A 20,742-nucleotide genomic window follows, 5' to 3' on the forward strand; every position below is an offset into this window, starting at 1 on the left:
ACATCAAATATTTTCACAATTTTTAGTTAAATTTGTTTTGTTTTTATCTTATAGAATTATTAAGACAGGTAAGATGCAGACTTTAATTGTACTGAGCTCCTAATGTCGTAGGTAGGCCGGATGAAAAAAATCTTATAAATTTAATGAGGTATCCAGAAACAATTATGTTATTGTGCATAATAACACGCTGTGGCCGTGTTGCTTAACATCGTTCACAAAGAGCGAGATTTAGGGACAAAAAAGATTTGGACGCTTGCCAATCGCACAAACCTAACTTTATACTGAATGTATATGTATGTGTTACCATCAAAATAAACATCTATGAATAAATTGTGAGGCGTTGGGCGCGTTCAGTAGAGTAGAGCACCGAGCAGCGCCCGGCCGTGCCCGCGCCTCCCGCACAGACCCGACCAGCCCGTCACCGTTACCCACTAAGCTGGCCCATCAATTCTGGATCTCCTACCACCCCCATACTGGTAAGCTGTGCTCAAACTCATCAGTCATACCAATAAATACCAAATATTAAGATATTGTGTAAGGTTAAAATGTGTTTAAAGACATTTGTTTGTGAAAAATTATTCGACAATTTTTTCATGTTTTCATAGAAAAATCGTAAGGTTAGATACGAACTTGATGCTTGAAAAATTAATAAGATTAATTATCGGGAAAGTTAATTTGGAATTTTACGATAGATATATTTAAGTGAGTATGTAACCAAAAAAGCTTCACGACGATGCGAAACTTAATATTGAAGAAATAAATACCTAAGAAATAAATATAAAAAATAGTCAAGGCCTATTTCAGTTTAATATTTGATTTTTATGATTCTCTTGTTTCATCATCATCAACCTGCCCTTATCCCTATGGAGGGTCGGCACAGGGAGGATGATTCTCTTGTTTACAAAATAATAGTAATAATTTTAGATCTGATATGAAAATCGTGCAACATAAATTGGGTTTCAACGATAGATATTGGGGCTTCAACTCTCAAAAAATTCTCGGCCCAATGTCATCTTTTAAGGCATACAACAAAAGTTTTGATTGTGTTTTAATGAAACTTTTGTAAGGTAAACTGAGAAAGGTACTTTTGTGCCTTTAAAAAAAGTTTATCGTTTTAATGAAACATAATTACCCGACTGTCTCGGAAGGGTAATGGTAGTAGCGCGTGTCTATGTTTTTCCAGCGTAGATAAATCATTGTTTATGAATCTATGTTTGTATGTATATCTTACTTATATATGCGTATGTTTGTATGGATGGCTGCTTGTTAGAACGTATCTCAAAAACGGCTCAACGGATCTGGATGATTTTTCTCATATTATTTAAATTATATTGTGAGTTGTGACCATCTGGAACCCAAACGCCTGAACCGATGTTGATGCATATTTGTTCTTTATTTGAATTTCTTACAGAAAGTTAATTGCATTTTTGGTTTTTTAATTTTCATATTTCGTAATTTCAACGTATGCATGACACAGGTAGGTGATTTTCGGTGGATTCGATGCACGTTGATAACCTTCTACGTATTACTAATGATATTATACTTGTACGTGAGTACTTTAGCTGAACGTTCAGAGAAATAAGGCTAAAGGCCATACTAAAGTCTATCTACCTAGTCTTAATTTCAGCATTTCATACACATAGATCGTTGATAGGTCAGGGGTTAAGCACTTGACTTGTAATCTGCAGGTCCTGGGTTCGAATACCGAAATGTACCAATTTGTTTTTCGAATGTCGATTTAGATATGTATATTTATCCGACGTTCTTACGGTGAAGGAAAACATCGTGATGCAACCTGCACAAGCCTGCGAAGAAATTCAAAGATATGTGTGTGTGACTATGGATTAGCCACCCCTAACTTAGAGTAGACTCAGAGCCTTAGTGTAGACGTAAAGTGAGCTGATGATGATGATGTAACTGGTGGGTGCTCAAAACTTTCCCTTTTCTCCTTAACGAGCTTTGGATATTTCCATCGGCTATCCTCTGTTTATTAACTCGAACATAGAGCAGTGTCAAAATTAAAGTTTGCACCAATGCACTTCACTCGCTTCGTCTTCAGAAGATCTAACAAACGGTTGCCACAACTATTACTCATCGAAATAGTGATTAGTAGTTACTCATGCTATAACCGGGCGGTGAAACTGTTTGCTCTAATGCGCAGCACAACGACAAGTAGAGCCTTTACTTGTTAACTTGTTATGTAGTTATTGTAAATGCCTGAGATATTTTACTAATATCCAGACAACGACGGCACATTCGGCACTACCTTATTTATTACGTTGCTTTGCTCTACCAGAGTATGACAGCAGACGTAAAACATGCTTTTTAAATACCTTTATCTGAAAAATTCTTATAAAGGTACGAAATAAAATATTCAATATTATTCAAGGCTAGCTCGAAAGAAAAACACGGAGCATGTCTGAGTACATGCAAATACCGGCCCCGGTCTGATATATTCCAAACTCCACGTAAACACTGTCAAATGTGAATAAATTGTCTACATTTTGATCGTTTACCTTTCATGTTACAGATCAACACTTATTATTCAGGTTTCAACGTCTCGACGTCAATGGATAGGTGTGCTTTATAAAGCAGAATCCATATTTGTTTGAAGTTGATGGTTAAATTTGCACTGCGTGAGTTGTTGACGAAAAAGATGGAGATCCTGAGTAGAGTGAGACGTTTACTACCACAAACTACTGTATCTGCTCCTTTACCTATTGCACCTATTGAAATAATGAAATATTGATCTATTGACTTGTTTCATTCGCAGGCGCAAAACACACCTCGAGCGGTGATGAAACACCCCCCTTCCCTCAAGAAGACTTAGAAAAACAAATCTTTAATCATGAGGAGAGGCTGCAAAAAGTGAATATTCTTTTTTGACCTGTACCTGTTAAATAATTTAGAAATGATCATTGTGAATGTTGCTAGAAGAAACAGACCAACTTGATACACAAGCTTCATTATATTGAAAGGCAATTAATTTGAACATAACTACATACAAAAATAACTACATACAAGAACACTATAAGAAAAAGCATAACTATTTGCGCAGAAAACATTTATTAATTTAAAAATTCTTTCCTTTATTTAGGCAACGAACATTGGAAGGGACCACAAGTCCCTATCAACTTTTTAATTCAATATTATTACTTATACTTATTAACTCTCTAAGGTATGTAAATTTTTGAACAGGAAAAAAATAGTCAAGCTCGAGAAGATGAAGAGGTGCGGCAGCTAGACAAAAGTCTGTTGTACCAGCGCGCTATTGGGGCTGAGGAAGAGCACAAACAAAAGGTGAGCTTTACACAAACACGACGGCTGCTAGGCTAGGTTAGGCACACTCGTACACGTACGTCTTTGTGTTTGCGATGTAAATAATATCACGCCTTAAAGGAGATACGTAACCTCCGATACTTTGTCAGATAGTATAAAATTCTGCCGTCTGTGGAAAGTGGAAAAAGACGGACTGTAGAAGTTTCCATTTGCACATTTTTTTCAAAACTCTCTAGATGCATAAATCTTGAACTTACAGATAAAGTTAGCCAAAGCGCGCTCTCTGCAGGAGTCCGAGCTCGAATCACACAAAACCATAAGTCTTAACATCAGTAAGTTGTTTTGGTTTTTACTGCCATTAGATAATTAGCCTCGTTTTACATAATTGTAACTTATCTTTATTTCATATCCCTAATCTGTTGAAAAAATAATAATATGCACAGGTGGGCACAGTTAATCAAAAAGTTAACTTCGTTAATCGTTTATTAAAAAATTAACGTCGTTAATCGATAAAGCGTTAAATTCTCGAAAATTTAACGCAAGTTAAAGTTAATCGTTAACAGTTAACAATACCAAAATAATACATACTAATTTCACACTTATTCTGGCGACACTTGTTTAAAATAGTAATTTGACTATACATTCTATAACACATTAGTATTAGAGACAAGTATGAATGCATTATAGTATATTTCATTACGAGTGCGGAAAGCCTGTCATTGCAAAGAGTTCCGACAAATGTCTACCCGAGCCGAGGCGCAGCCGAAGGTGAGGGTTGACAGTTGGAACAAGTTGTAATGACAGTTCCGCACGTGTAGTAAACAACTATTATATATTACATTGTACAGTTGCGAAAATGAAGCAATTTAATATAATAATAAAAACACAATAAACTCAATTATCTAAAATGTTTGGAAAATGGCGCCAACCGTAAAAGAATACAAACAGAGATTTTATTTTGTTTTCTTCACACATTCTGGGTAGGCAAAGGAAACTCTGCCCAAACAACCAAGTCTTCAGTAGATTATTTTTATTGAATATACGAGTATATGAAATGAAAATGAAATTTAATGAGATGAAATAAAATGAAAACTAATCTTATTCATTGAATCAAATCATTAAATCTGATATTGTAACCAATTAGAAGCTTCTTTTTAGAAATATTTGCATGAATCTTTATGATGAACTTCAATGATTTTTTTTGTAAAAACTTCGTGGTTGGTTATTCTTTTTAACAGACATTGTTTTGACAGTTGGGAAAGTAGACAGTTGACAAAAAAAGCACGAGTAAAAAAGTGTTTTAATACTGTTGCTCAAAAAGTGGCGTATTGCAGGGACAAAGAGCGTTCGGAATGTGGGCTATTACATACTCATGCTTTTATTTATTTATTAATGTAGTATACTATTTCGAACCTTCTTTTGATTTAGTCATGTTGGTCACGTCTTTCCCGGACGCTCTCATGCATCACAGTTGCACGCGAACTTCACATATTATATCAATTATCAACTCGTTAGTTCACCATTCGAGTCACTGACAGTCGCCCAACATAGCTGAACTAATTTAAACAAAATGACAGCACACACTTTTTAACGGAAGTTGAGTTTAACGAAAGTTAACAAAAGCGTTAACACTTTTTGAAGTTAACTTAAAAGTTAATCCGTTAAGTAAAATGTTAACTTCGTTAATTAACGATTAACGGATTAACGAGTTTATGCCCAGCTCTGATAATATGTATTTCTACCCTACTATAACTATACCTTAATTAAGCCGTTACATGTATGTTAAGTGCGTTTTATTTTTTATCAATTCCGTCGTGAATAAAAGGCGTGATAAAAGTTCGATAATTTTGCAGATACTTCAATGGAAACTTACGACGCAACTATCGAGGATTCAAGCTTCGAGAACGAAGACAAAACAAAGAAACCATCCACTAAACGCTTTTTACGCAAAAATTTCCACACTTATTCAACTAAGTAAGTACATAAGCCGGCTATACATTATCCTTTTAAACTTCACGTTTTAACTGAACATTAGAACTGAACTGAACACAGTGGGCCTAAGTGGGCTTTTCCATGAGGTACGCTTGCTTCTTGAAGGACCCTAAGTCCTACTGGTTTGAATATACCGCCGAGGACACACCATACCAAAACGCGGCGCCATTTTTTGGCAAAAAAAATGCGCGATAACCATGAGGTTGAAGGTTGCCGGTCATCTAGACGGTGTAGATGGTACCTGGCGGTCTGTCATGTAGCAGGAATTGTCCCAAACAATTCTTCAGAGCACTCCCCATGGTATTGGTATTGGTATTTGGAGGCTCCCACCCAGTGAGGCGAACAGTATTACACATGTGGGGCCGAACTTGCACCTTATATAGCTGAAGGCGATGGCCCGGATGGAAATACTGCTTTCCCCTGCTGAGAATGCCTTGCTCTTTTTGGAAGCCGACTTGGTCTTTTCTTCCAAGGGACCGCGAAACTTAATGTCGTCCGATATGTGAACGCCGAGAATACTGATACTGGCTGAAGTAACCAGGGGAGTGACCTCGAAAAGAAGATCTACGAAAAATGGTTGATTTTTAGCGGTAATTGTGCAGACTTGTGTGTTTTTGAGATTGAAATCAACAAGATTTGTTATATATTATCATAGTAAGTATGTATATAAAATATTTCATAAATGCAATATCGGCGGCGCCAACAAATTGGCGGAGCCGGGGGTGGCTGGTTACCTCACACCCTACCCAATGGGGGGTATGTTTGAAGTAGCGCTTTAAAGTCTAGGCCAACCTAGATACGGTGGGCGGCGGAGGGCGCGTTGCGCACCCTGGGCAGGTAGAGACGTAGATGCGCAATCGGCTCGGCGCAACCGATCTGCTATATCGACCAGGGCGACCGGAGCGCGGTATGAAGCAACACAGCCCACTCCCGCACTAAATGCAGCATTACAAATATATTGCAATAAATAATTCTGCTCTTGCTAACTTATCAAAATATGAAGCTTTATTATTATATAGCATTTACCAATTCTTATATTACATACTAGCTTTTACCCGCGACTCCGTCCACGCGGAATAAAAAACAGAAAACGGGGTAAAAATTATCCTATGTCCGTTTCCTGGTTCTAAGCTACCTGCCCACCAATTTTCAGTCAAATCGATTCGGCCGTTCTTGAGTTATAAATAGTGTAACTAACACAACTTTCTTTTATATAGATAGATAGATATAATCGAGCTCCCCCAAGAGGGTCGAATGACATACCGCACTTTCACATCGCTCGATCTGGTTGCGGTGACGGGGTAGCAATAGACCGAGCATACATCAATTACCAAAAGAAACCTACAGGAATATATACCCAAGAATATCAGTGGTGGCGTTAAGGGAGGGGATGTCGCGCAAAGCACCATAGTGTCCATCAAAGAAAGACACGGTGTCGAAAAGTCGTTCCACTAACTAGAAAATAGAAATCTTTTCTAACGTTCGCTAGGCATGGGTGTGCCACGACAAGCTATAGCGCTATTGACGAAAAACAAAATGTTAAGTTATCTAGCGCCCGTTTGCAATACTCTCCGATGACAGAATATTTAACATTCAACAGTATTTTATTGGTTTGTCTCTATGTGTGTATATCTATTATTAAGCATTGGTAACATTTTCACATAACTAGTGTTGGCAACTCGCAAGGGAATCTAATGTCGGGCACTGTGTTAGTGGTTCAAATGCACGCAACAAGTGAAACTTGTGGAAATAGCAAGCTGCGGTGACGTATGAACGTGTAGCCCCTCGGGACGTCTCATCGCCGAGCTGCGTGTCGATGAGCACATAGCACCCTTACAGAGTGAGCCGACTCTTGTTTCCCCGTAACTTACTAGTTACAAATAAAGTAAAACATAAAGTATTCCATGTTCGACACTATTAACATATTAAGTCAAAATTTCACAAACCCCTAAAATAGATTTTTTTAACAATTTGTGAATAAAGACTATATTATGACTATGTTAATCATAAAATATTAAATGTAATGTGTGTTGAAATAAGCAGTTTACGTGATGCCCTTTAGCCCGTGACCTCGCAGCCTCCCACGCTGCAACATTGATTTTGCCTAGCCTGGGTATGGGTCGGGTGGATCACCCCTCTTCGGCGACCGCCTGTGCGACTGCTGTGGGATCGGTGTGGGGGCGAGCGATGACGCACATGCTATGAGGGACACAGAAAATGAAATCAATAAGGCTATGGGATGAACACGTAGCATCTAGGGCTGAATCCAAAAATAGCTTCATCTAGGGAGGCTCAGTGGGTACATTAGCGTGGGCGGCGGGCGGCGGGCGTAGGCGGCGGGCGGCGGTGGGCTGTGGCGGCGGCGGGCTGCGGCGGCGGCGGGCGTCAGTGGGTGGAGTGGGTTGATGAGGGGATACCGTGGGTGGCCCGGGCCGAAGGTGCGCGCGCAATTCCTTTGTTCGCTTGGCTATGAGGTCCCGGGCGGCGGCCGCCTCGGCGCAGTCAGGGTCCGCCAGTGCTCCGCTCCGGACCAATGTTGAGTACGTAGACGCCTGCCTCGACCTCGGTGAGTCTTCGGCCGCGAAATAAACGTTAAATTTCACCTTCTACCTATCTTCTCGCGTTAGAATTCAGTGCTTAGATGTTTTCTGTTTCCTGGTGTGAATCACAGAGTCCTAGCTGACTATGTGTTAGCGTTAGGGCATGCATGCTTATCTGTGTATACCTATTGTCCTTAAGTGTTTCAAAACTGAACCTGCTATTATCCTTTCCATGGGGTTTGTGCGCGTGCGGAGACGTGTGATCATTTCGCTGCATACGAGATGTGCGTAGAGAGATAAGGTGCCGTTACTAAGCGTAGGAGCAGAATGAGGCGGAACGAGATGCAGGGCAAAGAGGGCGGCCGAGAGGGCGTGAGCGTGCTCATGTCTCGCAGCGAGTCCTCGATGGGGCGGTGCACGCCGCACACGCCGCACACTCCGCACACGCCGCGGACGCCGCTCGGCCTACCAGACACCGTCAGCATCGACTCCAATACAATGCCCACGATATATCGGTAACTGACCTATAAGGATGGTCGTCTAGGGAGAAGACGTAATATCGATCGAGGCGCAACGCACCTCTAGTGGGAATGCGCATTTAAACATGTATCGCGGCTTCAACAGAAGTGCGCTGCGTCCTTTTGTCGACACAAGAGCCGAGAGAAGTGCTGCCGTAGAGGTGCTGCAGAGGAGTTTAAGTTGACAGCTCCGGTTCTTCGTACGTATGTCTTCTCCCAAGGACGAGTACAGCTGAGCACTTCGCTGCATCGCGCACCGTGATCGTCGCATGCGAGTAGCAACCACGGCACCGTATCTCGACGCATTGTCAAGTGCCATCGACGTATGTACAGGATGTTACATTGTTCTTTGTTACTTCGCAACAGCTTGAGATACGAGTATAGTCCGACCGCTTGGCTTGCATCATGCAGCTCGGTGCCGACGTCCGGAGCTAAGGTACGGTAATCCTCGAGTACGCCAGGCAGGACGCACATGGACGAGTCACATTTCCGCCTCATACCCACATATATCCTTCATCCTAGTACCACGTATTTCTTTCAAGCTTGTGTATGCTTCTGACCGTATTACCTTTTCTCTTTATTGTTTACCTCGTGAATCTTGATCAAATATAAATTTAGATAATAACAATGTAATCATGAAGGTATTTATGGAAGTTCTAGATTACATAACTATCGTATTATTCCAAAATGGCACAGACATTTCAAGATGGCCGACTCATTACAAGATGGCCGACTCATTACAAGATGGCCGACTCATTACAAGATGGCCGACTCATTACAAGATGGCCGACTCATTACAAGATGTCCGATTCGTTACAAAACGATAGTCGACTAAAGATGAGTTGGCACTCTTTTTAGCCGACTTCTTCAAAAATGCCTTCGTGACGAATTTGTTTCTTACTAACAATTTGTTGCTAACTATTGATATCATAATGTTTATTGTAGATTATAGCTTTTACACTCAGATCCAATGCCTACATAATTCTAATTACAAAGTGGAAGTTATACAATAGTAGTAACTAACTGTACTAGTGATACTATATTAAGCATTGCAATAGTAAGCTAGTACTTACATAAATACAATTATCCGATAACTTTTTGACAGTCACTACAATGAAATAGCATAGAAATAGATAAATTCTATGCTAAACTTAGAGCTACGTACTAATAATGCTCTTTTATTTTAGATCTAGTTGCAATTGTACCATAGACATATTAATTTATGTTTCATAGTATTAAAGACCAAAATATACTTAAACAATACATCATAGTAGTGTTTTCTAACATAGCTTAGTTGCCTTCATCAACTATATTGGAATATTGCGTAATGCTGCGCTTCTTTGACATAGCGTGGACCTTGCAAATCAAGATGGCGCTGTCGCGCATGCGCGGCTCGCCTTACTTGCTGAATCGATTTCAAAATGGCGTTATGAGCTGAAGCGACATCTTGTTAACGTAGTACAACATGTTCTAGAACAATCCTTAAATATCTTAGCAATCTAGAAAACAAAACGATATTTCTTTTCAGATATATTATTACTGACAACGGTTCGACTACTTTTTAAAATATTTATCTAGTAACAATAGATTCACAACTACGGATGGCGTATTTAATACAAATTCCCTCATTCAAAAGTGACTTCGAAATTTTTGAAATGTTATTTTGCGACAAAAGGGTTTGCCATTTTATTAGACCAGGGGCGATAATTTTGAAAACCAAAAAAAAAAAATAGTAGGATGAAACCCATTAGAAAAGGAGGGGAATATTATAAAAATTAAAGGAAAAATAATTTATAATAAGTTTTTTATTTTTATCTTTCACAAAAAAAATGAAATTTGGCGAAAACTTTAATAAACTACTTTCTACTACTACTTTCTTTAAATAAATTTAAATTTAAATTAACTTAGCTTATTTACTTTCATTTTATATTAATTTAAATTTAAAAATAATTTTTGATTCCTACAGTCAAATTATTTAAAAATAACTTTGTGAGATATAGTTGTATTTCCAAGGTTAACACTGTATTGTAAATAAATAAATAACTTACCTTTTTATGTCCCAAATACGATGTAATTTATTTGATTAGAAATATTTATTTGTTCACCTTATTTTGAATTAATATAGAAAAAGCACACTAATTTTCAATCGAAAATTCGCCCGTCAAAATATCAGCTTTTTTCAAAAAGTTGGTAGCCTTTCTGTTCATTGAAATCTCTACTTTTCGATGGTGAACATTTACTTTTATTTAATTTTTTACAAAAAAATTCCAAAACATTTTTAAAAACACAATGTTGTGTTTTGTTTCTGTTGTAAAATTATTAAGTTGTGTTTTTAAATGTCCGGATTAGGTAACATTTTTAACGTTATTGAAACTAATAAGATGAATAAAAATAAGAAAAGATTTTCGGGTTCTCTTACTCTTTAGGCGTTCCGTAGAACTAAAGGTCGATATTCATAAACCCCTTGACCGTCATAGAGACGACCATCAATTACGAGAAATTCTTCTTTACCTTACGTGTCAATGGTCTAAGGCAATAGACGGAGGAGGCCCTGGCGGTTAGTTTGCTTTGATTGGGTGTGACACGAATCGCTTCTTTATAGAAGCGAAATTACCTTCTTAAGGACTGTCGTCTGGATTTCCAGCTTTTTACAGTGTCAGAGCATAAGGTTGTTATCGACGGTGCATCCTCTGGCCTCAACAATCCAGGTACCTGGATGGTAGGCAGGCACCATCTCGATGGCCGGTTATCCTTAATAGTGTTCTTTTCGCGGTATTTCATGCCTAGCACTGTCGCATTGTGGAAAAGTCTGTCTGTATCCGATTCGGTGCGACTTAGGCTGCAATTTATAGAGTGCACTTCACCTTTGCTCATATCTATCTTACGGGTTAAGTTTGCTTTGAAATGTAGAGTCATGTGCTCAGCTTATACTGAGCAAATGCTTAGCAAAGACAAAGTCACCAAATCACTTTCTCTAATGTCGCAGACATACATGACCTTTGTGTTCCCGCCATCTGTTTGTCCTTATCTCTGATAAAAAAATAATGTATACCATTTTCCTTAGAAGGAAATATTGTAATGTATTTAAATAACAGCAGAGACGAGAGAATTAACAAGCTAAACGGATCTTGTTATAATTTCTGCTGCGACGGAATCGCTGATGACACCTAGTACCTCATAAAATGTATTCGTCTATACGAAAAACAGTATTATAAAATGATTATTAAATACGTATTCATAAGTATGGCACATGAAGTTGCGACTGTTAAGGTCGCTCTGTGCATCGTGCAGTCACATGGTTTTGATGAAGGAATTGTAAAAGTGACGGCTCCACAATCAATGAATCATTTTAAAATTTGGTTGAATGCTAGCTAACATATACATACATATATACTATTCGTATGTATGTTACCTTAGAGAGCTCATTGTTAACGGGTGTTGTCGCTTGTCAAACAGATGCCGCGCCCCCATTGCCTCACTGGATTGTATGGATGATTTTAGTTCCAATTCGCAGCAAATGCTTGATCAAGGCAAGTATAAATAATTATGTACTATGTACTACACGTTGGTGCGAATATTCGGATTCCGTGCGTTGGAACAACCTATTCACTTCAAACTACATTAACTACTCACAGCGGTAGAGTAGGCGGCCGCATGTCGCTACTGCACCAAACAGTGCACTACCACACAGTAGACACCTCTCACTTAAGTGGGTTTGAATGTAGAGGAGTGAGAGGAAATGAATGGAAACAATGAATACTATTGCCTTCTGTGAGGTTTAATTTGCAATTCAATAACTGGCAATTATTGAGGAACATAATATGTATGTTTAATTCAAGAAGGATGGGATGGGAAGAAAGCCGATATACAGTATATGTTTTAATTTGTACAGTTTTAGAAATGTCAGAATCCAGAAAGATGACAAGATACATGGCGAGCCACAGCCTGGCGAACCTGCCCTCGGCGGTAACGGCCGGGCTGCGCTATAGGAACCTCGGCAAGTCAGGCCTCCGCGTCCCCAACATTGGCCTCGGATTATGGAGCAGCATCGATGAGGACAGCTCCGAGGCCATCGTCACCGCCGCGCTAGAGAACGGCATCAACCTCTTTGATTTGTCGGAAGCGCATAACGGTAACACTAATCTCAAAGAAGTATCAACGACGGATAACAAACGCGTCGTTACTTGTGTGTCCGAAACATAAACATAGATAACGAAATCCAATGCGTTATTTCTACTTTCTCAAATCTATGTCCTGTAGTTTACCCGGATTCCACCGGATATCCGCGTCATAGTTACACAACATGCCTGTTTCCGGTGTAGTGTTGCGTGTTTTTTGACGCGTTCTTTTCCACAATTTAAACAAGAATATTCTTTTTAGCTAAAGGCGAGGCCGAATTAGGAAGAATCCTTAAGAAAAACAACGTGAGGAGAACCAGTGTCATAATAATAACTAAAATATACTGGAGTACCAAGTGAGTATCACATGTAAAGGTGCTTCTACAAATCCCGTTGTAATGCTAAATGTGACCGTACCATTTAAAATAGCTTGTGGTTCGTAGTCGCAGCAGGTTCGGTGCCTTAACGCAGCAACCTATCTCGGCCACGACATTTAATCAATAATTGCAGCTCATTATATCTATAAGGAGACATCTACAAAAAACAATACATGGGCCGGTCAAATTTAATCGGTTCCGTAAAAAACGTATTAATAATCGTCTTGTAACTATACAAAATTACTAAATTAACCCGAAAAATTGGACTATATGCTTAGGTATGTATGTTCCAATTCAAGTTATTTCAACTTTGTTTAAGTTCGGACGAGCGCGGCTTGTCGCGACGGCACATCATCGAGAGCGTTAAGGCATCGCTCGGTCGCCTCCAAACGGAATACATTGATGTGGTTTTATTGCATAAAGCGGACCCTGTCTGCCCAATGTCAGGTAACTGCTGATTTAATGTTATATTAATATTTCATTTGAATGGGCTATTCAATTTCGACAATGTTCATTGCGGCTTTATTTTTGCAGAGCTAGTTCGAGCAATGAACCACGTAATCAACCAAGGCTGGGTCATGTACTGGGGCACAGCTCGCTGGTCTCCCTCCGAGGTAAACCACTATTACATTTTGAATAAGTCATGTAATGAGCTGATTTGATGATGATGATGAAAAGGAATTGCTCTTGTCCTCTATCATCATCTCAACACTCGACAATTATATCTTATACCTAAGCTGCGCCTTTGCATATTTTATATCGATTACCTTCCTACATGCTATTGGTAACTATGGGGTAACGACAATCATTTTGTTGTGTGTAGCTAGTTTTGCTTCGACTGCGCTGCCTAAATATTTTGTCGAACTTTTATTTACAGTAATTTTAAAATGATGTCATATTTGTTTGTATAAGCGTTTTAAATGCGATCGTGTGTTATCCCTTTCTGTGACATTTGCCGTCGCGAATAAGAGACTATTGCGCGTAATGCAGTTGTGTGATAGTGGTGATGGGTCCAAGAGAAATGCCAATACCCATGAAACTCATGGCCGTGGTCCTGGCGCAGATAATGGAAGCGTACACCAACTGCAAGCACGCCAACTGCATCACCCCCATTGTTGAGCAGACCGAATACAACATGTTCTGCAGGGACAAGCCGGAGCTGCACATGCCCGAGCTCTACCACAAGATCGGCGTCGGTGAGTCCCCTCGTGCCCCATCACTAATGCTGAGCTCCACACGTAGAGAATCAACCACTCTCAAAATTAAATATTTTTATAAAATACATTTATGTATGTAACTACTCAACAAAGACAATAATAGGCAAATTGTATACAATGACAGGCATGATGGTGTGGTCTGCCATCACGACGGGCAGCCGGGTCGGGCGCGACGACTGCGCCGGTCTCTTCGCCAAGTCCAGGTTCAACCGCAAGTCGAGCACCTTCAGTTGGTGCGAAGAGAATCTAGCGCTCACAGAAGTACGTATGCAACTCATTTGTACATTATCTCATCAGACTTAAATATTGTTTAATATTAGACTAATTTTGCTCGAGACTTCGTCCGAGCTAAATTAACAAAAGAAAACCTTGTATTTCACTTAGTGACAGTTTCACTTTCTCGTGGAAAAAGAATTATTTAAATCGGTCTTGAAGTTGTTGAGTTTCTTCGTTAAATACAAAAATGCAAATGTTTCGTCTTTATAAAATTATATTATGCATAGATCTATAGTCGTAGTTGTCGGTGACGATCAAATTACGAGAAAATTTGTATTATGGTACGGATATATATTTCAAATATATAATATATGGTACACATCACAGCATACAGCGATGGGTGGTGCGGAAGGCAGGGAGCCGTCGGGCGAGGCCCCACGCACGTACGGGGAGAAGCTGCGCGCCCTGCACGACCTCGCCGACACTTTGAGTGCGTGCATGCATGCTCCTATTTATATATACATACTTATACCGCATTAGCCCCGTTCACTTTGCCTCTACCAATGCGATCCAGTTTTACATTATTAACTTGCCACTACGGATAGGGGCTACAAGTTAGCGTGTCCGTACGAGTGTATGTAGGAAGATTGTGTGCATATACGAGACCAGTACGACAGGTTCTTGCTTTTTCCATCATTTGGGTGAGGGAATGATTTGAGGACGTATTATTTTGCCCATCGACTGGCTAAAGGCGAATATTCTCTCGTCAGACTGCACAATGAGCCAGCTGGCGGTGGCGTGGTGCCTCAAAAACGAGGCGGTCAACTGCGTGCTGCTCGGCGCCACCAGCGTCGACCATTTCAAACACCATATTCACGCTCTTCAGGTAAGTAATGCCATTTAATAAACAAAAAGTTGTGTTTGATCTATCAAAAAGTCAAAATCAAAAAGTTGTGGTTGATTGTAAGTACAGGAAACGATAGCGAGAGTCTGTTCATGTTTGTGCAGATAGTGCCGCAGCTGACGCCGGCTGTCATGGCGCAAGTGGAGCGGCTGCTGGGCAACAAACCGCAGCGGCCGCCCATGCTCTCCACCCTCGCCATGCGCAGCCAGCAGGCCGGCAACACCGTCAGGATCGACATGCCGTTAGTCTCTTGCCACCTCCACTCTCTTGCCAACTCCACTTTACTCAACTCCACTTTACCAACACACACACACACGCACACACACTCACACATCCACCCCACCACACATACACCCACACACACGCGCACACACCCACCCACACATGCGACCACACACTCATTTACTGATCTCTGTGAGTTCGCGGTATTCGCGGTTCTTAGTCGAGCACACATTAAACAGCTTTTCAACCGACAGGGGCGGCGCGGCCTCGGGCGCTGGCACGCCCAAGCCGGAGGGCGAAGCGTCGGCCGAGGGCGAGGCCTCCACGCCCGCCAAAGAGTCCGGCCGCTCCTTCTGCGACATTCAGTGACCGTGGTGGCGCGGGAGCACTGAATCTGCTTCCAAATCTTCTAAATCTAAGGTCATTAACGAATACTTATTACCAATTATTAGCTAATAGTTACGTTTTTAAAATAACATAAGTTTACAGTGAAATAGTTTTAAAAATAGATTGACTTTTTCACAGGAATCCCTCAAGGATGCAAAACCTAAGTTTTTTTTGAACAACGCGGGAGAAGTCATCAAAAGGACAGGTGAATATATTTTACCCACGTGGTTCATCAACCTGATATCACCGTCCGGCGTCGCCTTGAATAAATCGTTCGCGTCGTTTAACAGAGCAAGACGGTATATCGAGAGACGTGGTGGTATCGGTTTCGTCTCTGAAGGGCAAGCAGCCAGCCTCGGGCGGCGACAAGGCGAAGAAGTCCAAGTCGGAGCCTTCGCGGGCGCGCTCCGCCTCGCTGCAGCGCTCGCCCTCGGGCCCGCTGTGTGCGGCACGCGACCGCCGCCGCTCACGGCTCGACCTCGGCTCCCCCGCCGCGACCGCCGACATCTAACATCGCCCCGCCCCACCTCTTCTCTGCTCTACTCTACTCTACTCCTGCCACATTATTATTTATACGTCCAGACATTCGTGCGCACATACAAAAACCATTTACGAGTCTACCGCGGCTCTCTCTCTCTCTTGTAAACACTCAGAGCCATAGTTACATAGAGCTCGGGGCGTGTCGCATCGCCTTCGCCCACTTAAACACACTCACGGCCAAATTAAAAGTAATCGGATTCTGTAATGTTTCAAGTTGTAGACACAACTCTTAAACTCAATCATTGTAAGCTATAAAATAATTATATAAAGCATAACAAAGTAGAGAGAGGGCAGCGATATCCCACTGAATGAATCTGGACGTATACATAATGATCGCAAGTAAGTATTATTAGATGTTTAATTGTACTGTATAGATAGAGTAACGAATGGCGATTGGGCAAGGCCGGAATTTGCCGGAACGACGTAAATAAGGATGTTTATTTAACAACTGACCTCTATCCACACTTTACGTACTTGGGTTTCATACTTGTACTGAAATGACCTAGTTTTTTGTTCACTGGAAACTGATTCATCAATTACCCAAAAGTATTATTTTGTTACGGTTAACTAAAACATAACTACGAGTATAAGAATTGTAATTTGTAAATGTTAAAATCATACCGAGAATCAGAACGAGCATAACTAGGTACATAGATATAAATATAGGTAGGTGAGCTGCCTGCTGCTGTGAGGACGACGCCTTAGGTGCTTGTTAATATAGGTGTTGTCATTGCTGTTGCCGTTGTCTTCGAAATTAGTTGGCCGTTTGCTCGTTTGCCATTTTCTACCTAAAAAAAGATAGGTGTGTAATATGTGCCATTACCAATTCTGATATTTGAAAACAAAAATATTGGACATAATTTAAAATCAACGGCGGCGACGCGACAGTCAAATCAACAAGGGTTGAAAAAGTGGTTACACACCCTTGTGTTTACATCCTCAAGGGGTAGAAGGGATAAAATCTCGGTGAAGATTCGCGACTTAGTCGATGTATGACCTTGTAAAGGCGACTTAAATTAGATAGGATTTTCGATTCATAGACGGAACTATGCGAAACCGTCGCGTCGGTAGCTTGAAGCAAAAATAATTATAAATACTAATTTAACAAACAAAATTTGCAAAGCCTTTTTATAACTCAAGTGATAACTTTTTAAACGTTCTTCTAAACCAAAAACTATAACAATTTGTCAAATATATCAAAGTTTAAAATTGATAAAAACAAAGCAGAGCAGAGCAGATACGAGTAGCACAATCTCACCAACAAATAACTATAATATATATTTAAATATACAAAGAAATTTGCGATCACAAGTTTTACTTTTTATTAACTTATTTAAAATAATCCTAATTGAAGTTAAATAGTTTCTTAGCAATAAAATACAAAGTAATCATTGCTATTACCGGCCTTAGATAATATCATTAACTTTAGCTATTTATTATTATTTTAAGTTTTAATATAATTTTCAATCGTCCTTTATGTTTTGTGTCAAGATAACGGTTCTATGAAATGTAAAGTAGTTACTTATTTAAATTTTCTATTGTTTATGATCACTTTGTATCTGATAGTTTTAAATCTTTTATTGTCCTTTTTTGTTATTCGGACTTATTTAAACGTTTAGTAACATCATAAAGCATGCATAGGTTATGTTAGTCCGCTACATAGACCCGAGATCCCCGTGTACATAATCCTCGTATATAATAAAGGATAATTAGTTTGCCACACAGTTATGGTGGGCTGTGGCTGCTGACGGTGCCTAATGCCTCTGGTGCCTTAGTGCCTCTCTTGTAAGGTCCGCCCAACCCCATCTCACCTTGCCTCTTCTTCTTAAATAAAGCAATTCTCTGATTCACTCAATTACATTTAATTAACTTACCAGCTACGGTTTTAGTGGCTCGGGATAGTTGCGTCTCGGTAATATGTCTCCAGCCACTGACTCTCTGATCGTCTAACTGTTCTTCTTACCATCCATCACTATTCCATGAACCGCTGTAGCCTAGCGCCTAGCGAATACTAAAATTTTCTATGTGTATTTGATCCAGAGCATAGAAGATGCAGTGGTTAGTCGTGGCAAATATTTGTTTTATTCGAGCAACGTACGCTCGGATAAAGGTTTTCTTCCATTTTGGGATTCGGCACATTCTTATAATTAATTTCTCGTATTTTCAACAAAATGTTTTGTCTTCTTTATTAGATATAACCATTCTATAAGTACCTAATACCATGCTATTACATTGTAAGATTAAGTAATTATAATATTATAATATGTATGTAGTGTATTTGATGGTTTGTTTTATATTTACATAAAATTATCGCTAAATAATCTCGAATAGCAATAATGAGTAACGTAAATTTATTGCTTCTTATTCATGAAATAAGTGCAGCGCGCCGCCGGTGTGTTCGGTGTGCGCTCTCGCCACTCTCCTCCTTGCCTTATCATAACTTAATCGGCGTAGCTTTCATCGAGCAAACTCTCTGTAATTGTGTGAAAATTTGATATGGAGAACGAACGTACGACCTCTCCTAGCGTTAGCCGACGACGTAAGCAACGCCGATGTTGCCGCTTTGCACACTAATGACAACTGATTAGTATCATCGGGCAAATACAACTACTTACTTTATTACGGTCCAGCATTTCATGTGAACGTCATCGCTTCTTTGGCCTCGAATATCGTTTAGGCCAAGGTTTGCTGCATTCGGTTGAGCTAGGCTCCGCTAATGTGGGATTGTTCTCAATGTAGCTGCCACTAAGGTTTCACATAAATCATATGTTTCGCCAATCATCTAACACCTTACGCGCGCTAAGACGGCGGCGAGGCGGGAAGTCGGGCAGGAGAACGGGCAACAGCCACGAGTAACATTCCGCTGGGGTGAACGCCATCTCCGCCTCGCCTCGCTCTTTCCTTGCCATTTTCTAACCGTCGCTAAGTGCTTAGAGCTGTGCTGCCGCTATGAAATCTTGTTTAAGGTTTAAAGTGCCCTTAGACGTACCTTCAATATAAATAGCTAGTTTAGGTTAAGTAGGATTATGACGAGTCGGACGGGGCCGGCCGCTACCGGTCTCTGTCCTACCGTCACAAATAGCCACCGTAATACTTCTTGTCGTTTCGTTATTTTTGATTTTGTTACTTACTGCATATTCATCCAGCGCAAGTCAGTTCACAGTTAACTATATCTGCGTGCAAATATACTTACATACCTACAGGTATAACCGGAATAAAACGCTAACCACCGTTTCAAGCGACCATCGTAACACCAAAATATAGACCGTTATAATGCATTGCCAAGACAGGTTACAATACAAACTAAACGATTTGCTGGCTATATCTTTTAATCGAGTTAACTATAATTTGCCTCATTTTCTTTAAGTTCGCTCAATTTTATTAAATATTTAGGTATTTATATTATTGCTAATTAATTATATTAAGCCAGTTTTTTTTAAAGACTTTTTTGCCGTCTTATTTAATTATTTCTAGAATAATAAACTTGTATAATGGAAATGGCGTCGCAGTTTGCCTGTCTGTTTAGAAGATGCGTGTGTACTGTGTATTGACACATTATCACCTAGTTAGGTAACCATAGAATAGGTTAGTGTAGCGGAGTAGCGAGGCACGCGGCACGGCTCGTGACGTTATCACAGTAACGTGCAATGCCGCGCTTTGTGCCGTGCAATGCTACGCGTTGTGCTGTGCAATGCTGCGCGTTGTGCCGTGCAATGCCGCGCATTGTGACGTGCAATGCTGCGCGTTGTGCCGTGCAATGCCGCGCTTTGTGCCGTGCAATGCCGCGCTTTGTGCCGTGCAATGCTACGCGTTGTGCCGTGCAATGCCGCGCATTGTGACGTGCAATGCCGCGCGTTGAGCCGTGCAATGCTGCGCGTTGTGCCGTGCAATGCCGCGCTTTGTGCCGTGCAATGCTACGCGTTGTGCCGTGCAATGCCGCGCGTTGTGCCGTGCAATGCCGCGCATTGTGACGTGCAATGCTGCGCGTTGTGCCGTGCAATGCCGCGCTTTGTGCCGTGTAATGCTACGCGTTGTGCCGTGCAATGCCGTGCGTAGTGCTGTGCAATGCTGCGCGTTGTGCCGTGCAATGCCGCGCATTGTGACGTGCAATGTTGCGCGTTGTGCTGTGCAATTCTGCGCGTTGTGCCGTGCAATGCTGTGCGTTGTGCTGTGCAATATAGCGGGTTGTGCCGTAGTGTCGCGTAGGCCGACATTTGACTGCACCATGGATTTGCAATACACGGATAATTTTACGATCGTTATGTCTTTTAAAGTTTATAAAATTTTATTTCTTTATCGAATACAGATTATATATAAATATAAGCGAAGTTTTAATTTGAAAAAGTTTAGTTTAGCTGTAATAAAAGATAAAAAAGTAAAAAAAAACTACATAAAGAAAATACAAAAAAAAATTAAAATAAGAAAACCAAAA

At 40.5% G+C, this 20,742-nt stretch overlaps 1 protein-coding gene across 4 annotated transcripts; it reads left to right on the forward strand.

Annotated features, from left to right (window-relative positions):
• Positions 1–369: 369 nt before the first annotated feature.
• On the forward strand, positions 370–16,877 carry LOC106717243 (voltage-gated potassium channel subunit beta-2). Of its 4 annotated transcripts, XM_014511006.2 has the most exons (18): positions 370–476; positions 2,774–2,868; positions 3,199–3,300; positions 3,539–3,611; positions 5,133–5,253; positions 11,786–11,859; positions 12,222–12,461; positions 12,710–12,803; positions 13,144–13,271; positions 13,359–13,438; positions 13,888–14,020; positions 14,166–14,302; positions 14,645–14,747; positions 15,028–15,143; positions 15,266–15,402; positions 15,638–15,803; positions 15,909–15,975; positions 16,061–16,877. In XM_014511006.2, exons 5-16 carry the CDS (start codon positions 5,141–5,143, stop codon positions 15,750–15,752), a joined length of 1,470 nt encoding a protein of 489 aa, XP_014366492.1. In that variant the 5' UTR covers positions 370–476; positions 2,774–2,868; positions 3,199–3,300; positions 3,539–3,611; positions 5,133–5,140; the 3' UTR covers positions 15,753–15,803; positions 15,909–15,975; positions 16,061–16,877. The 4 variants fall into 4 exon arrangements, with proteins under 4 accessions (XP_014366492.1, XP_014366493.1, XP_014366490.1 ...); XM_014511004.2 differs by lacking the exons at positions 370–476; positions 2,774–2,868; positions 3,199–3,300; positions 3,539–3,611; positions 5,133–5,253 and adding exons at positions 7,758–7,837; positions 8,132–8,326; XM_014511007.2 differs by lacking the exons at positions 370–476; positions 2,774–2,868; positions 3,199–3,300; positions 3,539–3,611; positions 5,133–5,253 and adding an exon at positions 7,755–7,837.
• The last annotated feature ends 3,865 nt before the right edge of the window (positions 16,878–20,742 follow it).

Source organism: Papilio machaon, chromosome Z, assembly GCF_912999745.1.
Source record: "Papilio machaon chromosome Z, ilPapMach1.1, whole genome shotgun sequence".
Classification (NCBI taxonomy): Eukaryota; Metazoa; Arthropoda; class Insecta; order Lepidoptera; family Papilionidae; genus Papilio; species Papilio machaon.

Excerpts from the sequence above, each read along its gene's own strand:
- LOC106717243 (XM_014511004.2), top strand. The coding sequence starts at position 8,139 with ATGAGGCGGAACGAGATGCAGGGCAAAGAGGGCGGCCGAGAGGGCGTG. Across the intron at positions 14,303-14,644 it reads AGAATCTAGCGCTCACAGAA|CATACAGCGATGGGTGGTGC; the intron begins GTACGTATGCAA and ends TACACATCACAG. Across the intron at positions 14,748-15,027 it reads CGACCTCGCCGACACTTTGA|ACTGCACAATGAGCCAGCTG; the intron begins GTGCGTGCATGC and ends TTCTCTCGTCAG.